The following is a 24,767-nucleotide window of genomic DNA, read 5'->3' on the forward strand; positions in this document are numbered from 1 at the left end:
GTCTGTCTGGTTAGTATGCAGAGCACATACGAGAGAGCTAGTAGTTGGAAATAAAGTTGGAAAGGTCGCTTGGGTCTGGAATGTGGAGGGCCTTGACTTTTAGGCTCAAGTGATCCAATCAGAGCCACATTTTAGAAAGATTAAGTGGGGGAAGGGGTCAGGTAGGGAAAAAGGGAAACCAGGGTGGTTGGTAGCATAGCTTCTTTCGTAAATTCTTGCACTGACTACACTATTTATTCCATTTACCATCAGTTTTCGGGAACTGATTATATGCCAGGCTCAGTGCTAAATTTTAGGACTAAGACATGGTTCCTGTCTTCCCAGAGCCTCCGAGGTAGAAGATAAATCAGACCTGTAAGTGTGAGAGATAAATCATGAGGATTAGGTAAGGGTTCTAGGGGTTTTCTGCAAGAGTGAGTAGTTAATTCTTCTGTTGGGTTAGAAAAAGCTTCAAAGAGGTAGTGATTTCTGAAGAGAGTTTTGAATAGCAGTTTGCCAGGTAGTCACAGTGAAGATGGGCAGAAGCATAGGGGTTAAAGATCTGGAGTCCTGGAAATACATCAGGCTTAGAGATAAAGGTTTGGTCCAGGATACGCTTGTCTTGTTTCATGTTCTGCACTATTGCAAAAATACAGTGTGGTTCTCTACTATAATTTGTGGAGATGTTAGATGGATTGACATGTACCAGAAGCAAGTAAATTTGGGGTCGTATACTAAATTTTTAATCTGGCCATATGTAGGCTTAACTTTCTCAAAGAGGGAAAATCAAGCTGAATTTTAATTTTAAATGTGCACTTTTCTTAGGGAGAAATTCTTAGAGTACACACAAAACACTTTCTGTGATAGCTACCCCCTAGTTTGGGGCAAGTGGTGATCAAAGCGAAGGAGTTGAGGTTATCAGAACCTAGTTATTATTCTAGTAAAATAATAACTGCTATTAAAGATTCCCCACTTGGTATTAACTATCCTTCTGAAAAGGAAGGATAACAAAATCTATTTAATCTTTATCTATCTATCTATCTATTTATCTATCTATCAGCTTTGCTTCTTTGTAAGTGTAGGCTTTCATTCTCAACCACTGGAAATTGGCTTGCTCCTTGTAGCTAGAGCTATGGATGCCAACAGCTTCTAGACTCACATTCTCATAACTCTACCAAGAGAGAGGAAAAGACTTTCCTGTTACTCCAGGACTTTGATTAGTCTGATTGGATCTTATACGCATCCCACCCTCACCCCCCAGACCAACGTAGCCAGAGGGATTGAGGTACTAGTATTAGTCCAGCTGGAAAGAGAAGCCCATCCTTTGGCAAGTCACTGTGACCAGAGAGGCAGGGTCATAGAAGAACAGAGTATCTCCCATTGACCTACTTGGTGAAGAGGAGAGCCTCAGAAGAGCGAAGCTCATTGCCTGAGAAGAGAAGAGTGTTAGGGAGACAAAAATATAAGTGGTCAATAAATTAGGTTAGCACAAAACTCAGGTGCCATCTCTAAATAAATGGGCTGATTGATTTGGAATGGAGGTAGGGAAATTTTTTCTGAAAGTATCTGTTAGAACATGTCTCTCCCAGAATGAGGAATTATAGTTGAGTTATAAGTTGATTGTGGTTGAGTTTGAAAAAAATCACATACAGACACTTAGTACTTCACAAATTAAAAGGAATTTCTCTTGCATCAGCTTATTTGAGCTAAAAAGAATCCAGTAGATGCTTTAAATTTCCATTCTAGACAGTTTAGACTGAGTCTCAGTAAAAACTCTTTCTTACCCAGCATCCCATAACCATGAGTAGGTAATGGCTTTGGGGTTAGAATCAGTAGTTCTGACTTCAAATATTTCTTCCATTACACTCAACTCGTAATGAAAGCATAATTTTTTTTAAAGGATTGTAAGAACTTGTCCAGTTTTAGGAATTGTTGTTATATGTGACTTTTAAATTGTATTCATAAATCCACTTTTCCCAATTTATTAAAGTCATGACTTTGCTGATTCCTCATGCCACCACTAAATCTGCTATTGTTGACACAGTCTCTTCTAAAGACCAAAATAATTTTTGGTTTCTCTTAAAAATCTTATGGCATCTCTTAATTCAGTACTCCATAGGATTATGTATTTCCAGATAGCCTAGAATCAGTGGCTTATAGTAGTTCCTAACCCACTAGAGAATGATATGACTGTTTGACTGATAATGGTAATTCTCTACTCTGACCAGAAAGGAAAAAAGGTACATAAAAATAGATGTTTTTAAATATTAAATTTATCTGTATCCTTAGCAATTCCTTGATGTTATTATTTGTTTCAGATGAGAAGAAGCAGGTGGTTGCAAATGTGGAGAAACAGCTCGAAGAAGCAAAAGAACTGGTATGTGTAGACGTGGTAACATATTTAAAACACAGCCAGAGCCGTTTAATCTGATGCCTTCCTCTAAGTCTCTTTTATTCATTGTAGAAATGTGAAACATTACTGATTAGCAGTTCATGATTCAGAATTCATCAGTTTTTAGATGGAAGAGAATTTAATCGCTTCTTGGGATTTTATTCTTCTTAGTAAAGGTGATTCATTAAATGTCCACCTCGAATTTTTATTCCTTCATAATACTTTTCGTAATGGTTATAAATAGCTAACACTTGTTAAAGGCATCCTGGGTACTAGACACTGGGTTAAGGGTATTACTTGCTTTTTAATATTTAATTTTCACCAAAAGCCTGTGAGACAGGTACTATTTGTCAAAAATTGTTAAGGATCGAGATTTTCCCTTACTTGCTCACCAATAAGTGAGCTTGCCACAACTTCATGGATGCTGATAGAAGACATGAGATTTCTAGGTCAGAGACCAAAGGCTTTTATTAGTCACAGCAAAAGCAGCTGCCAAAGTTGCAGCAGGCTTGCGTCGGTTCCCTGAGGCCCAGTTCCCACAGGGCTGATGCATGTTTGCCTAGAAGAATGCCTCCACATACAGCGGATTATCTTATAGGAGAGGAACATGGAGCCTGGGGAACATACTGCTTTATAGCAGCCTGTAAGTAAGCCTGCTCTTTGCCCCGAGGGACACATTGTTTCTTACCCCAACATTGTTCCCTGCCTGGGAATCAGTGGTCAGGACCTTGCATTCTTGGCATGCCCAGCAAGACATGTAGAAGCGTGAGAGACCCACAGAGGAGTGTCATTACCCCCATTTTGTAGATGGGGAAACTGAGGCTTAGGAAGATTAAGTAACTTATCTGAAGTCCCACACCCAGTAAGTGGTGAAGTAAGGATTTGTACTTAGACATGCTAAACCCAGAGCTCTAGCTAGCTTCTCAAATCAAGGAGCAAAAAGTATTAAAATATATTGTGTCCTAATTTTTGGTTTCAAAGCCAGGTATTGCAAGTATGATTCAACTTTTTACTGCACTGTGGTCCTAAATGAGCGTGTTGCTTTTCTAAATACTGAAGGGTACTACTTGGTGTTCTAACTGATAAACTTACAACAGTTTCCCAAAGCGTGTTTCTGTTAACTGGCGTTGCCTGTTCAAACAAGTTCGGGAAACTGTAGCTTAAACAGAATTCTCCAATTCCGGGTCTTTTTTTGGTTATTATTTTTCTGTAGAACCTTCTTAGACCCTAAAGTAGGCTACGAGGCGCGACGAGTCTCTAGGAAGGGACTCTAAGGGGCAGCACTTCCCAGGCTTATTTGCCTGAGTAACATTTGTTAAGAGGACCATACTCGGGGGGCTGCTGCTTTGCGGGGTCTGAGGAATAGGCGGCTGTAGCCCCCATCACACCGCAGACCTTTCCTTGGTGTCTGGATGCTAAGGAGGCGAGGTGCAGAGCTGCTGCTCCGTCTTGCCTGGCTCTGCTGCTTTTCTAGCTGTCGGAACGCCCGTGCTCTCCTCGCCCTGTAAGACCTACTTCTAATCTCACTGTCTCTGCAGGGGCAGCTTTGTTCTAACGCCTCAGCTTCTCATGTCTGCCTCTCTTTTGAAAGTCTTCTGTTTTCTTTTTTTATCCCAAGTACTTTTCTGTTTCCTTTCTCTCCTTTTTATAGTCAGCTGTTTCTCTCATGCTTCCTGGCCTTCACGTGAAAAGGCTGGCCTTTTATATACCATAGCTGCCAACCGGGACGCTGCTTCTTTCAGGTTGGCAGGCTTACCATAAGTAATACAACTGATCAGTTCTTTGGATCTTGAGTTAACTTCTTATCTTGTTGAGTTCTCAGTAGCGGGTGTTTTTGTTTTTGTTTTGTTTTGTTTGCCATCAAAACCTGTGTTTTGGTTCATTGGTTTGCCTTCTTTTGGAGACATTGATTTACTTGATGATGTTAGAAAGCTGGTTTCCTGATAACCAAGGTTTCACTGTACCAAGAAAAACCGAGTCATACCCCCATGGAGCTTATGGTCATCTCCATTTGTTACTAACATAAAGAGTTTTGTCTTAGGTATGTTTCTATTTGTTTAAAATGATCAGGCAGCTGATTTACTTAATTCTGATGACATCCTTATTAAGGATACTGATCATTATATTACATACTGTGCTTTTGATGAGGATGCTGGGAGAAGAACTTCATTATGATTTTACTTATTAGGATTAGTTGTATTTCTGCTGAACAGTTTGCATTAATCTCTTGGACACTGCATGTCTCATAGTAACCATGTCTTCCACTTGACATTGGTCACATGAATGTTGTGACAACATGAAACTAGTGCAGATTAGCCTTATTTCTGGTTTCATTTAAAGTGTTTGTTGTGTGTTTCCTTTTTTTCTTTCTTACCTACTTTTGGTTAGTTTTTTTTTTTAAAGGTTTGCATTTTTTATTTATTTATTTATTTATTTATTTATTTATTTATTTATTTATTTATTTATTTATTTATTTATGGCTGTGTTGGGTCTTCATTTCTGTGCGAGGGCTTTCTCTGGTTGTGGCAAGCTGGGGCCACTCTTCATCGCGGTGCACGGGCCTCTCACTATCGCGGCCTCTCTTGTTGCGGAGCACAGGCTCCAGACACGCAGGCTCAGCAGTTGTGGCTCACGGGCCCAGCCGCTCCGTGGCATGTGGGATCTTCCCAGACCAGGGCTCGAACCCGTGTCCCCTGCATTGGCAGGCAGACTCTCAACCACTGCGCCACCAGGGAAGCCCCTTTTGGTTAGTTTTAAGTGTTCTTGTAAAATGCCCGAAACAAAAATGTAGTTAACTCTCGGACTTTCTCTTACATGTACTTTTGCAGTTATTTGTCTGGATGATCCTGCTCGACCTTATTAGAACTAAGCACATAATGATGATTTCAGAGAAGTGCTCTAAATAATTGCCTTGCTGAGTAACTAATTTATTGGTGCTTCACATTTATGTTGAGACATGTCAATAATTTAAATGGTTACTGCATAAATCAAGGGTAATTAAAACAATCTTTTTTTTTTTTTTTATAAAAATTAAGGCCTGTGAATTGAAACATGGTGTTTTGGTTTATCTGAGTTCTACTGTTGTTACTCAGACTCTAACATTGGACAAGTAAGAGTTTTATTAGTGCCAAGTGGATAGTGTTCATGGAAATAATTTATTAGGATTATTTGCTTTAAAAGGCAAAATATCTGACAACATTTTCAGATGTGAGTTTATTAGACATGGCCTGAGCCAATTTGTAGTTGTTGGTTTTTATATTTTAATGCCAAGTATAAATAAACTACAGCTGATACCTTGTATCATGCTTGCTGTATTTCTTCTTCATCATCAGTAATCATCACTCCTGTTATTCACATTAATCTAGTGTTTACCAAGTAAGACACTGTCTTAAGCACATTATAGGAATTACCCTGTTTAATCTTTATAACTGCCCTACAAAAGACATACTGTTTTTCGAAATGGAAAGAGTAAGACCCAGAGAAGTTAAGAAGCCTGTCCAAGGTTGCATGACTAGTAAGCAGTGTAGCCTACAATGTGAACTGTGAACGCAGGCGTCTGACTTGAAAGCCTGTGTTCTTAACCATCATACTATTTCTGTATTGCCTCCCGTTAAATGCTCATGTGTTGTATGCAAAGTGTTATATCACGACAGGTTGTTATAAAGTGCCCTGCTCTGATTTCAGTGAGCTTTGTGTAATTTTACGTTACTGTATCCATTTAACTCCATATCAACATGGTTAAAAAGTATAAGGCTGGAGTTCAAGGTCCCATATTGGTTGCCATGGGATTTTCCTAATCAGAAAAGACTTTCCAGGAGAATTTTCACCAAATGACTAAGACTGGGCTGACATTTCATAGGATAATTGTAGAAATAACGGTTTGGTTTATCTTCACATAGTTCTGGTAGTTTGGGGTCAGAAGACCGGACCCGGTTGGGTGGAATGATAGGATACTCCACGGAAAGTCAGATCATTATCATTGAGGATGTTTGGCTTAATGCACATAGTTTAAAAAAATTCTTGACAAAGTAAACACTTTGGTACTCTATATGTCCCTTGGCAAGCACTCAGTACCTATTTGTTGACCTTAACAAACATGGAGCACAAAAATAGTCCCGGTGTTCAATTGACCACAGGCAGTTAGCTCCCTGGGTCTGGTTCCTCAAGTTGTAAACTGAGGAATTGGAATTAAATCCTTTCAGCTCGAAATGTCTAGTCACATGAAGAGTAAGCATATGGTTTAAGTCATGTTTTTCTCTCACCCTTCCAGTTGGAACAGATGGATTTGGAAGTCCGAGAGATACCACCCCAAAGTCGAGGAATGTACAGCAACAGGATGAGAAGCTACAAGCAAGAAATGGGAAAACTTGAGACAGATTTTGTGAGTCAGATTGCACCCTTTGTTGTACTTACCGATCTTCACACTGGTTTTCACGTCGTTTTTATTGTTGCCCCCACACACCTCGGTCAGCATTAAGTGCATCGTCTTTGGGAGCTTGTGCCAAAGACTTGGGGATCTAAAAATGCTTGTAGAGCTGGCTAATGATGGACTTGAAGGTATGTTGGATTCCTGACTCACAAAATAGATCCAAATAATGTGGTTTTTTGAGTTTAGATAGTATTTATTGGCATTTAGCATTTATTAGAATTTTGAAATCCAATTTTGGGCCTTTTCAGAGTTTGCAGCCTTTAAACTGCAGTGTTCATGGATGGGCTTCAGGGGCTCGTGAATGTCCTGAAATTATATCAGTATTTTTAGATGTGTGTTTCTATGTGTATTTTTTTCTGGGATAGGCTTCATAGCCTTTATTATTAGAGTCTTAAAAAGATACATTATACCCCTTCCCCCCAAAAGACAAAAGGAACTCAATTAATAATTTATATAAGGGATCCTTTGTGTTGATTGTCTCATGAGAATATTTAGCTTTCTCTTCCTATATCTCTGAGTTTCAACTCCACCCACCTTATAGCAAATTTAAGAATATAAATTTAAAGATATTGATGTTAAAATTGTTAGTAATTAGAAAGTAACAGGAGTAGAAAAGATACAGGTGAGCAATTCCACTTCTGGGTATATACCCAAGAGAATTGAAAGCAGGATCTTGAAGAGATATGTACATGCCCTTGATCATAGCAGCATTGTTCGCAATACCAAAAAATGGAAGCAACCCAAGTGTCCATCAACAGATGAATGGATAAACAAAATGTGGTGTGTGCATACAATGGAATATTATACAGACTTAAAAATGCAGGAAATTCTGACATATGTTTTGACATGGATGAACCTTGAGAACATTATGCTAAGTGAAATAAGCCAGTCACAAAAGACAAATACTATGTTTCCATTTATTTGAGGTACCTAAAGTAGTGTTTGTAGAAAGTAGATGGGTGGTTGCCAAGGGCTGAGGGAGGGGCAACTGGGTACCTACTGTTTAATAGGTATAGAGTTTCAGTTTTGCAAGATAAGTTGTAGAGATTGGTTGCTCAACAATGTGAATATATTTAACCCTATTGAACTACACACTTAAAATTGGTTAAGGTGGTAAATTTTATATTAAGTATATTTTGCCACAATTAAAAATTTAAATTAAAAAAAAAATGTAGATGAGGAAAGATCTGAGCTTTGCCTGTGAGTGACAGGAGTCAGGTGTTGGCATGTAAATGTACTATTATTTCTGACCCTGGGGTCCAAATTCATAAAGAAAGTGAAGAATTTATAAGGATCATTCTGCCTCTGTTCCTTCCTTAGGTGTTTTACTTTTGGAGGCTATATCTGCTAGACTACAGTGTACCCTTCCACTATAAGGCCAATGGTACTGAATAGTAGAAATTCCACCTAGAGTCTGGAAGTAGGGTGATTTACAGTTTTGCATGTTTATTTTATATCATAATGGATATTTTCCTGAGAAGCTGAGATGGGCTATGTCAGTGACTCTGATGCAATTGCCGTTTAAGTTGTGCGCCTATTAATTAAAAATTAAAATTGGAATCCACGATAGGCCTAAATTCAGAAAAGAAATGTAACTGCCTTGCTTCTGTGCTCTGTACTAGATAAAACCTTCTCTAACCACTTTGTGAAAGGCAGGTTCTCTCAGCAAGAATGAGATATGGTGAGAAAATTGGATTGATTTAAGAATTTGACAACTCAAAATTGTACTTAGACAGTTCTAATTAAAGTTAATGTTTTAATATAAATGATGAAAGTAAAATAAAATATTTATAAGGATTATTTTAGTTTGCTTACCTCACCTTCATGAAACGCTTTCCCAAAGATTTTTCTCTTGATTTCTAAATCAGCTAAGCATATTAGTCTGCTAGGGCTGTCATAACAAAGTACCACAGACTGGGCATCTTAAACAACAAAAATTTGTCTTGTTGAAGTTCTGGAGGCTGGAAGTCTGAGATCAAAGTGTTGGCAGGGTTTGTTTCTTATGGGGCCTCTGTCTGTGGCTTGTAGATGGCCGTCTTCTCCCTGTATCTTCTCCCTGTATCTTCACATACACACACAGTCTGTATGTGTTTATGTTCTAATTTCTTCTTATTATACAGAAACCAGTCATATTGGATTAAGGCTCACCCTAATGACTTTATTTTAATTCATTTAACTCTTTAAAGACCCCATCTCCACATCAATCACATTCTGAAGTGTTAAGGATTAAAACTTCAGTGCATGAATTGGGGGGGAAATAGTTCAGCCCGTTAACACTGAACTTAGTTTTAATCTTTTCTTCTTAAAAAAAAATTTTTTTTCAGGAATTATATTGCTTTTGTGGCTTGTCAGTCAGCTACCCCATGGTTAAGAATTACATTCCTGAAGAATAGAGTCCTTTAGGTATCATGTATTTGGATAAGCATTTCTCAGATATATTTTCTATTATAAAGAAAAATGGAAACAGCAGCTAGGAGCTAAACATTTATTCTCCAGGCTGTCATTAAAAAATTCATGTGTTCATCTGTCTATTTGCTGCCGCAGCTCTCTTCTGCTGTGTCAGGAAACGTCCTTCACCACCGCCACCACCACCTTCTGTTGTACGGGACTCACAGTTTATAAAGTGCTTTGACACGCGTCTAAATTTTATTTATTTATTTATTTATTTAATTATAGCTGTGTTGGGTCTTCGTTTCTGTGCAAGTGCTTTCTCTAGTTGCGGCAAGTGGGGGCCACTCTTCATCGCGGTGCGCGGGCCTCTCACTGTCACGGCCTCTCTTGTTGCGGAGCACAGGCTCCAGACGCGCAGGCTCAGTAGTTGTGGCTCACGGGCCTAGTTGCTCCGCAGCATGTGGGATCTTCCCAGACCAGGGCTCAAAGCCGTGTCCCCTGCATTGGCAGGCGGATTCTCAACCACTGTGCCGCCAGGGAAGCCCTCTTTTGTCTTTTAATGGAATGAAGAATATCTTCTTAAAGACATCTGATAATTTCTTATAGTCATACACCATACCTCAAAGTATTGAATCCCAGGAAAAAATAGTAGAGATTGGTCCTTCAATATTCAATTGGTCCTTCAGTTGCAATGTTTATTGCAAATGAAGAAGTTCTCTTATTCCCCTTGCAATATCAGGACTTTGGGGGAACATCTATGCCAATGGCGAAAGGTAGAGGACAACTCAGTACTTTTTTCTTCAACCCCATTGTCTGCTTGCTTTCTTCTCTTGGCCCCTCTTCTTCCTCCTCCTCTGCCTGTCCCTCAGATGCCTGGTTTCTTTGGACTTCTTCTCCACTTACCCCACTGTCCTCCTCCTTGTGCTATCATCCGCTCCTGCGGCTTCAATACCACAGCTATAATTCTCTTGCATTTCTCACTCAGAACTCCCTACAGCTCAAATTCATATTTCTTACTACTTACTGGGCACTGCTACCGCAGAGTCCTTTAAACACAAACACTTAAATTTGACAAGTACTAGTCACTTCAGAGTGATGTTTTAATTTTCCCCTCTTCATCCTCTTGTGCATCCAGTTGGTCACTGAGAGTTAACAATCCTGTCACTTAAATAGCTCCTGCTTTCATCTCCACTACTGGAAGCCTTCATGTTTCTCAGTCCGGATGATCGTAGTAGCCTTGCCTCCTTCCATTCTTCTCCCAATCTAAACCGCCCTCCACTCCACTCTGGAAATATCTTTCTAGCACACTGATCTGAATATGTCACACTGTTCCACAAAATCCTACAGAATTCTCATTGCCTGCTGAATTGTTAAAAACCTAGAATTTGTTGGTTTCCTTTGGAGTAGTGCATCTCAATCTTTTTTTCATTAGCACTCCACTAAGGAATTTTTTAGACTTTTTTTTCCTAATTGCTCCTCTCTTCCCCAGGAAATTTTAATACCATAAATATACTGTTTGTCTGTACATCTGTTCATGTTCTGTGGCCCTTTGGAGGGCCATGCATCTTTGTAATATTTAAGATTCTTCATCCTCCCAAGAACCAGTTCTTGCCTCTGGGCATAATGTCACCTCTGTTGACAGTGCCTGTTTTAGAGAATGTTGGCCTTTATTTGGGCAAGCAGATAATTTACTAACAGATCCTTTCAAGGCTTATTGTTAACTTTGTTAGGACATGTCTAGAGTAGCCTGACTTTTGAGGTTTGTCTTTCTTGGATTCCATTTGAATGACTGGAGCGTTCAGTGAATATTCCACCCTCTGTTTGGTCAGAATTGTTTCTCCCTGCTTTGGGTGACCTCCAGAATCTCCATTCCACCCATGGCTCCCCAATACATGTCCTCTGTTACACCTCTTACCTCTACATACGCAAGTTCATTTTCAGCCAAAGACTTAACAGGACCCCTTTATAGATTTCTGGAGCTCCTTCTCTCCATTACTCTGCTAAGTTTCATCCATCTCAGTAGTCCCCACCTCCAGTGTCTACCTCCTCAGCTTAGAGACATGCTGGGCTCCATCTGGGCTCCCCATCCCCCGTGCTGGCATCTGATCAGCGGGCTGAGCGCCGCGGTGATTGTAGGGTTCATTTCAAGTCTTCTCTCCTCACAGGATTTCAGTCCTACACTGCCTATTGTCCAGTGTTTTAAAACGATTGCTTCACACATTTTGTCCATTGTTATAGTTGTTTAGAGAGGGAGGGTTGGTCTTGTATCAATTACGCTGTCATTACTGGCATGAAAGTTCAGGAGAGTTTAATGTTTATTAATCCTTAGTGGATAATTGTGTACATCTGAGAATGAAAAAAAAAATAGTCTGCTCTTGACAATGACGTATCATAGAATTTAATCTGTAGCTGACTAAATACATACTTAAATAAATAAATAAATAAATAATACTTAAAAGATTTTAAAATAGGGGTTATAATTTGCAGTCATAGTTGTGGGAAGGTAAGGGAAATCAGCAGTCATCGCTATGTTCCCTTTTACACTGTTGCTACCCCTGATGATTCTGTTCACTTGCCTAATTCCATTTTTCTTGATTTTTGGCCTCTCATAGCCTCATATTGTTCATTTTGGATTCTTATAGTCTCAGAGTAATAGGAATATTAGGTCCAGAGAAGTTCAAATCCAATCACATTTTTGAGATGAGGAAACGGAGGACCAGGGGGACCAAATGTCTTACCTTGAAGTCACACTGCTGTTTAGAGCCAGGACCAGAATCAAATAACCTAAACACACATTCTGATGTTCTCTCCATGATCCTTTGCAACTCCCTACCCTCAACTTCACATTTTCATAAAAATCAATTTAATAGCTTCTTTGTATATTTGAAAACAATGTAAAAATTAGAATTCATGTATTTAAGCCATTCTTGTAATTTCTTCCTTCAGTATTGGAATGACGTTAGCTAGGGCATGGTCATGTCCAGGAAAATGAACCAGCCAAAAGGAGGAAAAATGTAGTTGAGGATTTTTTCAAGGTTAAGATTATTGTTTGCTTCTTAAGAAAATAAAATCAAGCAAACAAAAACCCCTAAACTTGTACAAACAACAACAAAAAACGAATGTTGTATAAAGTATTTGACCAAGTCTCAGTAAGTAGAAAAAGAAAGGGACAAATAAGTGATGTACCAGGATAAGATTCCCTAAGTCATGAGGACGTGGTGTGTTGAATGATGAATGTCTTTTGCATCTAATGTTGTAATACTATGATGCTTACGCCATCTTGTGGCTGATTTGTATAGTTGCATATTTCTTTTTTTTTTTTTTTTCTGTAACAAAACTGAACTTCCTTTAAGATGTATACAGACTACAGGATTTAGGGTGGAGGATTAGCAGTAGAGCTTTTTAGCCCCAGTCTCAAGTTCACTTCTATCCCAGGTCAGTGGTGCCCGAATGCTGTCCTTTTCCTGTTTGGCAGGCTATGTGATGTGATTGTTAGACCAGCTCCTAGTGCAGAGCTGTCTACATCAGAGAATGGCACTTCTATTGACAGTCTCAGCAGTGAGGCTGAATGGTCCTGGAAACCCAACTTCCTGCAGACTATCGGAGTTGGTCCCTTAGGTCAGGGTTCAAAGGATGTTGTGGAACAGCTTGAAGCTTTCACTGCTACTACCTACACTCGCTCTTTTAACAGGTGAATGGACAACCTGAGTATCCGAGTTTATGACTGAAGCCAGTGGCTGTATTCTATTTTTTTAAGTCTAAGATAGACTAAAGAAGTATAAATGAGAGCGATGAACCCTTTTAAATTATGACTTTTGTTGAAAGGTCAAAAACTTGATGCTTCTATTTATTTATCTTTCCTGTTCTTGTGGCTTCTTGAGATATTTTACTTCTGTTCTGTGGAAGCTGTAGAAAACCATGAAAGCATGTTTTAGAAATTTGGATCATGTCAGTGGTAATATGTTGTAATTATGACATCAGCTGTCCCTCTTGCAGGAGCATAAGTACATTCTAGAAAGAAATAAGAAAGCCAGACTGGACAGAATCATCCCAGCAAAATCTTCCTCCACTATGTGCACTTAATAAATATGATTTCCATTAAAAAATTACATTTGTTATTGGATTCTCTGTAAAAATAATACCTGCTCACTATAGAATATTCTGGAAATAAATAAGAGTAGAAAGAAGAAAAAAAATCACCTTAGCCCTATTACCTCAAAGGATTCGTATTTTACATTTTTATTTATTTCCTTCTAATCTTCCCTTCCCCTCTCTTTTGTATAATTTGTTGTTTTATTTTACATAATAATGATGCTACTCGATCCACATTTACAAGGTTCTAACATTGGTACTTTCCATTTCTATAAATTCTTAATCATTTTAATGGGTGCATAATATTTCAGTCAGTGATATTAGTTCATCTTTTGTTGAATCCTAATGTATTTCCATTTATCCCCTCCATAATTTATTGTGCTGCAATGAACGTATTAGAACAGGATTATTTCATTAGGGTCATTTCTCAGAAGGCAGATTATCACATCAAAGGTTATCAACAATATTATAGCTCTAATTAAAATATTCCTTGGAAATATGTTTTTACTGTGATTTATCAGATCATTTTTGTTGTTCTTTCTATGATTTTCTCTGTATCAAAATGTTAAAATAAGAGCTAAAAATCATAGGCAGACCAGAGGTAAGTACTTTATGTACATCACTCATTTAACCCATAATTATATGAAAAAGATACTGTCATGATCTGTCATTATGGGGACTTCACAATTCTAGAGTTAAATACAACTGAGATTTCTTTTTCTAAGATACTTTTCCATGGAAGATATATTCATGTTGGTAAGGCTAGCAGATATGCATGGCTCTCATATCTGGTCTAAAACTGATCTCATTTTACATTTTCAAAATTTTGTAATCAGAAACTGAAGAATATTTTAGTTATCCGGATATGACTATGATCCCTTTAAGGAAGAAAGTAATACTGTACGTGTACATACATGATTTTACTTGTTTGCAGTTATTTTCTGAGGATTTTGTTTCCTAAGGCCTCGATAGGTGAAATTGTTAGAAAATCATCATGCAGTTGGCCTTCTTTGTTTGTAGGATTCTCATTCCAGGCTTTGACCTTGGTAAATCTTCTACTCACAGAGCCCAGTAATTTCAAAGGCTGACACAGGAAATGGATTCAAAAGTCTGTTTTCAGCTATGGTGATGCCTTCTGGGGCTGATCTGTGTTTGCGTGTCACCCTGGTCTCCTAATTCAGGATGCTGTTAAAGGTTCATGTTCTTGACCCTTCTCCCCACCATGTATTCTTGAATGGAACAGTAGTATGTATTAAATATTTTATCATTGGTCTTATGTACTGAATTTGATGTTGGCCTTAATAGATTTTCTTCCCTTTGGAAACTCTGACACTTTCTTCCAAAGTGACTGTTTTCATGATGACTGCTTTGGGCCTCAGACCATTGTCTTTACCTCCTGTAGAGCTTTGTGACCTGCAAAAATAACTTCCATGTCCACTGTAGTTACTGGCAAAGTTGAAGTGTGTACTGGGATGGATATATCTCTGTGTGTGCACTCACACATTCTTGTGTGTGTACATTTTTTTAAATTGGTGTCAGATTCCTGATAAGATATTAGAATTTTATTGGAAGATTTTTTTCTATCTATTGATACTTACTCATTTTTTTAAATCATTGGAATTAAAGTTTTAGTGTCATTTTATGGTAGAAGGAGCAAATTTTTGTTATGACTTTATGTTATTTCTATGGTTTGAGTTTTCTAAGCAGATGAAGTGTATGTTTTCTGGAAACGGTGCTAAATTGCTTTAAAACAAACAAAAAAGAATGATAAAGCTTATTGGTTTTAATGTAGTTGTGTCTGCTTATAATCCTTCTTAAATGACTTAACAAATTATTATCGACTTTTCTGTTGTTTGTTTGTTTTGCCTAGCCACTTTGATCTTACCTAGGAAATAAAGAGGAAAGATAAAAACAGGTAAGATTTTTGAAAGATTTAACTATAAACTGGTGATAAATTTGGCTTCATTGTTAGTCACTAGATGGCACTGTTTATTTGCAGAGTGCCATTTTTTAAAAAAGAACTGGTAGTAACTGAAATTACTGCTTCATGAATAAAATATTTCTGATGGGATTTGCATTTCTATATTGGCTGAAGACACTGTTGAATGTTTTATTAACCAGCCCAATGCAACTGGCAGCCTACTAAAGAGATCCAATGGTCCCTGTTTAGATAAATAAACTAAATAAATCCAATTCGTCAAATTGTGTTCTTGGCTGTTTATTTTCCATTCTTTTGATGTACAGTTTATTTTAAGTTAAAGCCACATTGGTTTAAAAATTAACGGGAAAATGTTATTTGGTGTTTGGAACATGAAGAAACTAATTGCCATAGTCAAAAAGCCAACTTTGTTTTAATGTTAAATTGTTTGCTCATAAATAGTAAACTTTTTACTGGTTGCTTGTAAACTGTCCCATGCTCAAAAATAGTCTGATATTCTGCAAATACATGGTCAGAGACAGTTATCAAGATTTGCAGCACCCCTGTTGAATTTCCCTGGGAGAAGTACTATGTAGTTTAAAAGATAAGCCTTTTACTTGTTTTTTTTGCCTTCGGGCCATGCTCTTTTTTCACGTAGGGTATACTAGTCCTTGGAAAGAAAAGTAGCTAGTTGATTTTTAAATAAAATGTCTTTTATCAAAGCACTTGCCAGGCACTCTCCTGGTAAATGCCAAACTTTAAAGTGGGTGACAGTGATGCTGTGATGTTGCTAGGGCAACCAAAGGCCTCAAGACCGTAGCACAGATGCCCGCACGTTCACTGCCCTCTTAAAGCTTATGTTCTAGGAATCTTGAAACTCAAAATTGAACTATTTAATACCACTGACTTAGCTAGAGATTTCATACTTAGGCCCTAGGGTTAAAACATATTAGAATAAAGCATGTCAGTTTTGTGCTTTGCTTTGCTGAAGTAAGTGAGCAACTGGGAATGACACATCATGGTCCGACTTTGCCTTCTCATTTCTTTTTTTCACGAATCTTCCATTGCTCTTTATGCCATTCTTATTGTCTTTTATCCAGTTCCACATTTGTGAGGTTCAGAACAAAACTTAAAATGGATTAGGCACTTCTGACTTAGCTCATAGCTTTTAGGAGCATTGAGCTGCTTGTGATGAAGACAGAGCCCTATCTGGTCTCTAGGGTGAAGGTTTTTCAGCTGTGTAGTAGTGGTTGAAGAGTTTTGCTGTGTCAACTAGTTTAAGCTTTCCTGTACAAGAAGTTAAAATGGGGCTAGAAGAGATTTTGCCAGAGACTTTCCTCTTGACTTCAGGTCCTTGGAAACCTACCAGGACATGGACCATGCACACAGATAGTCTCTTTCTGGCTTGTTTTGTTTAACTTTCTGTCCTTTAGTTCTCCCAAATGGAAAATTCATATTTAAGAATAAAACCAAGAACATATGTGGAGTCAAATTCGTCTTCTGGCTTTTCTTTTAAGAAGTTCATCAGATCGTGAATTAAAAGCCTTTGCTAGAAATGCCTCTGAAATGCTTAAGTGTGGTCACATTGGGAAACATCAAGAAATGGGACTTCATCCTCATTACACTTTATTAGTTCTTGAGGCGCCTCGTGCCTTTGCAAATTCACAAAAGCTTCTGTAGGTCAAGCTCCATCACAGAAGATTCTGAGGAAATTTACAAATTTTCTCCATTTGGTTCTGTTAAGTATTGTTTAAAACAAGTTATCACTGTCTTGGACTTGGAAATCTGCTGTGAAAATAGTGATTTCTGTTATTGGTTATAAAGAATTTGACCTGTAATTGCATTCTTAAAATGGAGAAAGACTGCTGGATTTTATGGTTTGGAAAGTCAAACTGCATGGTATTGGTCTTGGTGCGAAATGTTTAATTACAGAAATGAAATGAGTTTCTTAAAGAGTGTATTCTGTACTTTAAAACAAGGGTGCCCTTTGTTAATCTTGTCTGAGTTTTTTTTTACCTGACATCCTTTGACTTTCCTACTGAAACATTGCAACTTTGCATATTAAATGACTGACATTTTTTGTTTCATTGCTTTCTTATTTTGATTTTTTATGTAAACCTAGTCTACAAATAAATTTCAACTGAAGTAAGACTAGGGTTGTCTTATTTATGGCCGTATGTAATTTTTATGGTGAAACTTAGAAAGGAGAAAACAATCTCCATTGTTAGAACCTTGCAGATTTCTTTTTAGCTTCAATGAAGTTTAAATTTTTCTACTTTTTTTTAAAGAACGTGGTTCTGCGGTATCCATTTCAAATGCTGTCTGATCCAGGGTCCTTATTTGATGGCTTTATTTACCCTTAAAAAAATATCATACATGTATTATTAGACATTGGTTAGAAATGGTCTATCTCATATTTTTCTAAAATTGTATGAAGCTAAATTTGGTCATGGACCACTTTGCCAAGAGAGGAAGTGTGAAATAGTGAGAAAAGCCCAAGGAATGTAGACCCAAGACCTCAGACGTGGCATATTCCTTCTGGGCTTCAGTTTCTGGATCTGCAGATTTGGATCGTCTTATCAATTCTGCCTACCTAATGGGGAAATATGAGGGCCAAATAAGATAATAAATGTGTAAATACTTTGGGAACTGCACTGATTTATAGTCAGTGGCTTTGCTATGCACAAGTAGTAATCCTAGAATTAAAGAGTTTAGAGGTTAAAGTATCTCCAAGTCAGAATATTCCCTCAATATCCTAAACCTTCCTTCTCAGTGCTTTAAGACGAACTGCAGGAGCTTACACAAAGGATTGAAACATGAAATCTTCCATCTTATTCTCAGATATGACCTTCTACGTTGGATTGCTTTTATATTCTAGCACATTTTATTTTGTAAAAGACGTCTTAGAAATTAATCTATGCAAGCAAGGTTTCTCCTTGACCTTGTGGTAATAGAGTCAGAGTTAAACATAGAAGAATTATGATACTCTATATTGTTTTATATCGTTTTATTATATGTATCATATTACTAATTAGAGTTATATTTGTACTGAGTTTTTCATCTAGAGTTCAAAATACATGTTGAATTATTTACTTTGAATTTGCTTCCCATCCCTTCCCTAATTTTAATAACTGACATTTCCCAGAAACTATTAGAAGTCACTGTCTTTGCATTGTTATGTCACTGGCCTAACATACCAGTATTGAGAAGGAGAAGGGGGAAGATTCTGTAGTATCTGTTAAATATTGTCATTAATATCAACAAAGAATTGACTTTAGCATACCTAAAGACAACAACCAAATAGCTTTATAATTAAAAAGTTTCAAATATTGTCATACACTGAGAATTTGGTTTATAATATGCCCCAAATATACAAGGCAGTGTAATACACAGCTAGAAATAATATGGTGGAAGCTGAAATGATTTAAATCAAATTCTCACTAGTGAAAACAAATACTATTAAAATTAATTTCAAACTAAAGAACAAACAAGGAAGCTGCGGAAGAGAACTTTCAAGCTGCTGTTCTTTCTATTCATTTCATTCTTTTTAATTTTAGTGGTTTTCAATAGTTTGTTGTTGTTTTGGTATAGATTACTAAAAACAACTTACATATATATAGTACTTATCATGCATCAAGCATTGTGCAAGAGAGCAAAAGATGAATAAGACATATTCTTCAAGGGGCTCGTAGTCAATAACTGTCTTACTCAGGTAAGTGAAATGATGGAGGTTCTGATGGGAGAGTATGTGAAAGGGCACACTTTCAGGGAGGGACATCCAACCCAGGTGTTTGTGTAGGAATGAAGTGGGGTTGTGAGGGAAGGCACCCAGTAGGAAGGAATACCCACACTGAGACTTGAAGGGTGAGGAGGAATTTGAGAGAAGCAGGGTCTCCTCAGGTTGAAAGAATAACATAAAGTGGGGAGCGGAGGAGGATAATATCGTGGAAGGGAGGAAGGGGAGGCCTAGAGTGTTTGATATCCTCCAGGTTTAACATGTGGGACTAGAGCCTTAGTTCCCAAATTTTGCTACACGTTAGAAGCACCTGGGGGTCTTTAAGAACTCCTGCCACCTAGCGCCCACTCCCAGACGTTGTGGTTTAATTGGTCTGGGCTGCGAATTGGGCATCAGCCCTTGATGAGCCTGAGAGCTCGGCAAAGCCTTGCCGGTTAAGTTGAGGAGCTTGGCCTTTATCTCGTTTGTGATTAGAAGTGATTGAAAGATTACACATGCTGGGTAATGTGCTTGCTTTATATTTAAGGAAGCATTTAAAACAATGAAGCTCTTTCTTTCATTTGAGTTGCAGTGCCGTTTAACTTGCTTTCATTCTTTTTCTCCCAAATCTTCAATGCTATTCTTTTAAATACTTTTTTTTTTAACTTGGCAAAAGCCAGTATCTTACAGTGACAGTTACCCACATGTCTTTTGCATCAAATGACTTTAAAAATTAATTTCTTTTTGGTTTAAAGTTAGGTACCATGATAGCCATTATTTGGGGGAAACAGGTGCCCTAGCATGAATAATTTTTCTCCCTAGGTGGCAAAACAAATATTTTAAATTCTCACTTGAGCCTAGAAAAAAATAAAACCCTCAGCCTTTAATCTCATACTACTAAATAGACTGTGCCTTTGACCTCTGACCTGAGGTCAATGCCAATAGAACATCTTCATGTGAATTTTTTGTTTATAAATATGCACTTTGCTTTGGAAACAGGTATATTAATTCCCTTGTAAGAACAGAAATATGATTATAGAAATTATATATATATATGTTGTTTCCGGATTTAGTAGGAAAAAACTATGTATATATATATTTTTTTTTCCTTCCCCCTGTGATGTCTTGCAAGACTGATTGTAACTTAATTTTGTAAAGGAATTGTCAAGAAATTGCTAGTAATCTCTAATCAGAGAAAAAGAAGTATGGATGTGGCAGATAAATAGGATTCTGTTATGGCCAACACCTTCATTGATCTTAGCAGAATTGCTCTTTGCCTCCCCTGTGTCTGTATTTTCTCTTGGCAGTAAGCCGAGTGAATTTGGAATAGAAAGAAAGAGAGAAAATCTACTTGGTTCCAAATGATGATAGCTGTGCATTGGTGTGTGGAAAATAACTTACAACTTGATAGTAGAATTACTAGAGGATTTCTCTTGTTTAGGGAGAAAATTGAAGTTCTTTTTGTGGCCAGGTTGGAGAACTTCTAATTTAATATAACCCATAGTTTATGATATCAATTTAAATCTTATCATCATATCAAATGGTATTTTAATTATGAAATAACTTTTAAACTATTTCTGAACTGCAGTCAAAAAGGACTCAGATTAGGAAAAAAATACTATCCTGAGCCTTAATTGCTATTTTTTTTTTTTTTTTTTTGGCCACACTGTGCGGCATGTGGGACCTTAGTTCCCCAGGTAGGGGTTGACCCCGTGCCCCCTGCAGTGGAAGCACAGAGTCTTAACCACTGGATTGCCAGGGAAGTCCCTTTAATTACTACTTTAAAATCTATTCTGTTTCTTAAAGTAAAATAGTTATTTTCTCAGGTTTTCTTTAAACATAGTGAATTGATTGAAGAGTCTTGGTTTATGGTTATATTGTTTTGCTATAGACTCTGCAGTCAGAGAAATTATCATCATGAAAGTATATAATTTCAAGATGTTATCATTATAAGATTCACAAACTTACATCTTTTTAGCTAATTATTACCCACTCAGGTAGATTCTAAGACAATAATGCTTCTATGTGTTTGGAAATATAGATTTGGGGTGAGATTTTTGTCCGTGCATTTTATAGCTGAGAGGGCTTTCTATTTTCCTAGTCTGTTCAGGGACTATCAAAGTAGCAAAATTATGTTTTCTAATTCAAACGGAATGTGGCCATAGATGGCACTGTGGCTCGCACTGATATTTAACATATACCGTATTGTGGCATTTTCTGAGAGAAATTTCTGAGACCAAAATCATCTACAACAGTCCCTTTGTAATAAAAGTTTACTTTTCACTCTGAAGAGGAATGTTTTTAAACCCGGCAGAACTAGAAATACTAACTATATATATATATATTTTAATTTTTATTTATTTATTTACGGCTGTGTTGGGTCTTCGTTTCTGTGCGAGGGCTTCCTCTAGTTGCGGCAAGTGGGGGACGCTCTTCATCGCGGTGCGCGGGCCTCTCTTGTTGCGGAGCACAGGCTCCAGACGCGCAGACTCAGTAATTGTGGCTCACGGGCCTAGTTGCTCCGCGGCATGTGGGATCTTCCCAGACCAGGGTTCGAACCTGTGTCCCCTGCATTGGCAGGCAGATTCTCAACCACTGCGCCACCAGGGAAGCCCCTAACTATATTTTTTAACGTTAGTAAATAGATCATGAGCAGCTGTATTTCTTGAGCCCTCAGAAATGTTTTTCAAAATGGGGTATTAATACTATCTCTGCAAAATGTTTTTACATAGGTATAGCGCCTAGAGAATGCCAGTTAAAGTACGCCCGTGACTCTCATTCTCATCTCCCAGAAAGCATTATTGAAACCTTGCCATTAAATCAAGGCATTTTGTCTTTTGAATTCTGTCATGGCTGGGGCTAAACAACTGTCACTGGCAAGTGACAAGAGGCATAGACAGCAGGGAAAAGGAAAAGAGAGAAAGTAGGAGCAGGGGAAAATAAAAGTGTAAGAGAGAGGGAGGGAAAATACCAGGTATGTACCAGAAGGGTGAGGTGCTGGCAGGCAGCAACTGCCTCGGGTGCCAGTTCGTTGAGACTAATGCAGTCATCTGCTTACTCCTGCTATATACTGATACTTTTAATGTCTTTTTGGAATCTAGGTAGTACTAAGAAATATCTCAAAGTACAAACTGATGTCATTAGGTTCACATTTGCCTAAAGAATTTTTCAGTTCTCCAATTTTAAAACAAAATCCATAAATATTTACAAATTTATGGTTTTTTTGTTTTGGTTTTTTTGCTAATTATTCCTCCCTCAGGTAGATTCTAGGGAAATAAACTTTCCATATGTCTGGAAATATAGATTTGCATGCAAATCTATCACATGCAAATAGTCAGAAGACTCCACACATGAAGGAATATTAAGTCAATTATATTTTTGTACTCCATGTCATAAACTTGGGGATTTGATGCATTTCTACCTTGATGTTGATATTTTAGTAAAGTCAGGATGCTTGCTTTTGGGGGCAGAAAAGATATGATCTTTCTTTTCACTGAATGCTAGTGGTAATGGGTAGTTTTCCTCTTTGGTCTAGAGCAGAGTTTCTCATCTCAACCTTGGTACTGTTGAAATTTTGGACTGGATGATTCTTTGTTGGGGGTGGGAGGAAGGTGTCCTGTGCCTTGCAGGGTGTTTAGCAACATCTCTGGCCTTTACCCACTAAATGCCAGTGGCCCACTTCCACTCCACCCCAGTCGTGACAATCAAAACATGTCTCCAGATATTCCAGATGTCCCCACTGAGGCAAAATTATCCCTGATTGAGAACCCCTCAATCTAGAATGATCGCTGATAGGGCTTTTAAAGGGAGAGGGAGAGAGAACTAACTATTGAGGGCCTCTAATAGGTCAGCTACCATGTTGTATATCATTTATTCTTCATAGCCAGTTTATAATTCAGACATACAAGGTTATGAAAAGCTGACACTTTCCCAAGGTCTCATAATTTGGATCCAGGACTTGAAATCAAACCTATCTGACTCTAAAGCTACTAAATCATACTGCTTTATAGCATTTCTCTTTAAAGAGTCACTGAAGTCTCTGTTAGTTCCAGTGTGTCCAGAGAAAGAAAACTTGGTTCTATAACTAACCTACATTTATTTCCAATAGGCTGTAAACCAAGAGAAGCAGGTGATGTAGTGGAAAGTACGCAGGATTAAGCATCAGAGTTCTGGCTTTGGGTGTCAGCTCTGATACTAACTAGCTGAGTGCCACTGGGCAAGTCCCTGTGCCCTGGCTTCTTCAACTCTGAAACGCGGGTCAACCTCCACATTGTCTATGTGAGCTATGTTATTTAACAATTTTGAAAGTGGGAATGCTTGGCATTTTAAGACCAACAAAAGTTTTCACGTTGCTTTAAAACTATTCTATATGCAGTTTAGGACAATAGGTGTGCTTTGGAACTCTGGGCTCACTTTACCTGTTAGTCTCATATGGATATGTCTTCCATTTCTACAATACCTAGCCCATTATTCAGCTCCTTTGTGAAGTCTTTTCTAATTATCTTTCCGTCGTGATAGATTTTCTTTACTTCCCATTTGCCTTGGCACTTATGTTATTAACCTGTACCAATGTACACACTGTTTCCATGTCAGAGCTGAAATGACTTAGTGATTTTCACTTACTTATGTTTTATTACTCCAGCCAAATTATAAGATCTTCAAGAGAAAAAACTGGGTGTTCCACTTTTAAGTTTTCTGAAGTAGTTTATAAATGCTGTACATAGTAGGTATTCAATAAGTGCCTACTGAATTAAATTTAAGAATTTGTAATTTTAAAGCAAATCTTTTTCAGATGAAACATCCATGATACATGGTGGGCACACAAAACATATAAGTATTCCAACAAAACATCAAGTGTGAATTGTTCTTTAAGCACAATTTCTGTTTAACTTTAGTGGAGCGAAATAATAATGCCATGTGTTGAAATGTATTTTTTCTCTGTTCTGACTCCTTTTAAATTTCTCAGACCTGGGAATTTTAAATTTCTTTTAAAATTCTTTTAAATTTCTCACACCTGGGAATTAAGATACTTTAAGAATGAAGTTTCTGAAATGCTCCATTGCGTACATCTTTTCAGAAATAGCCATCTGTAGGAAAATATGACATATTCATTGGCAGAGAAGAGCTGATAAATACAATTTGATGTAGTGTTTCAGCAAGCATTTCAATAACTTTTTGACATTTTCCTGTAGTCCTTATTTGCCTTATCAATAGTTATAGTGACATATGATTGTCAACTTTTTATATTAAGACCAAACTAATAAGTTAAATATGTTATGTTTATATCTGATGAAAGCTGATGTTTTGGAAGGGTGTTAAAATACACTGACAGGCCCTGTTCATAAGCTCCTTTGGTGTAAATATGCAGATGGCATCTTTAGATATTGTTTGTACACATGCAGATAGACAGAAAGTGTTGACAACGTAACAAATGCAAATGTCAACCTCACAATTTAACCTTTCTGTGTAGAAAAAGATGTTAGTTTTAAGTTATGTGTATCTTTTAACTTTATTTCAAAGTTTTTATTATTTTTTAGCCTGTTATCACTACTGTTTCATGTACGGCTGAAAGCAGCCATTGCAAGAAGATTTACGCTTGAGAGCTTTTCTCTGTCATGCTCCTACTTCAACAATTGCAACTGTACAGATGTATTTATTTTTCTAATTCTTCAGGTTATTTTCCGTGTTGTTTCCTATCTCCTGAATCTTCTTGTAGCATCCTTCTATTTACTGTTACAAAATATTTGGGGTTAATAAGAAAGCCTAAGGAAAACATTATGAACCCCCACCTCCCTGCCCCACACATACTTTATGCTAAAGCATTTCTTACAACACTTTGCCACACTTATGT

The 24,767-nt window shown here is 37.5% G+C and overlaps 1 protein-coding gene across 9 annotated transcripts in view; it reads left to right on the forward strand.

Annotated features, from left to right (window-relative positions):
• Window positions 1-24,767, forward strand: part of VTI1A (vesicle transport through interaction with t-SNAREs 1A) — a 346,106-nt gene that overhangs the window by 6,917 nt on the left and 314,422 nt on the right. For all 9 annotated transcript variants that reach the window (XM_068548556.1, XM_068548560.1, XM_068548563.1 and 6 more), the window contains exons 2-3: window positions 2,298-2,356; window positions 6,642-6,752. In XM_068548556.1, the coding sequence (XP_068404657.1) occupies window positions 2,298-2,356; window positions 6,642-6,752 (170 nt within the window). The remainder of the gene's footprint in view (window positions 1-2,297; window positions 2,357-6,641; window positions 6,753-24,767) is intronic.

This window comes from Eschrichtius robustus, chromosome 7 (genome assembly GCF_028021215.1).
Source record: "Eschrichtius robustus isolate mEscRob2 chromosome 7, mEscRob2.pri, whole genome shotgun sequence".
Classification (NCBI taxonomy): Eukaryota; Metazoa; Chordata; class Mammalia; order Artiodactyla; family Eschrichtiidae; genus Eschrichtius; species Eschrichtius robustus.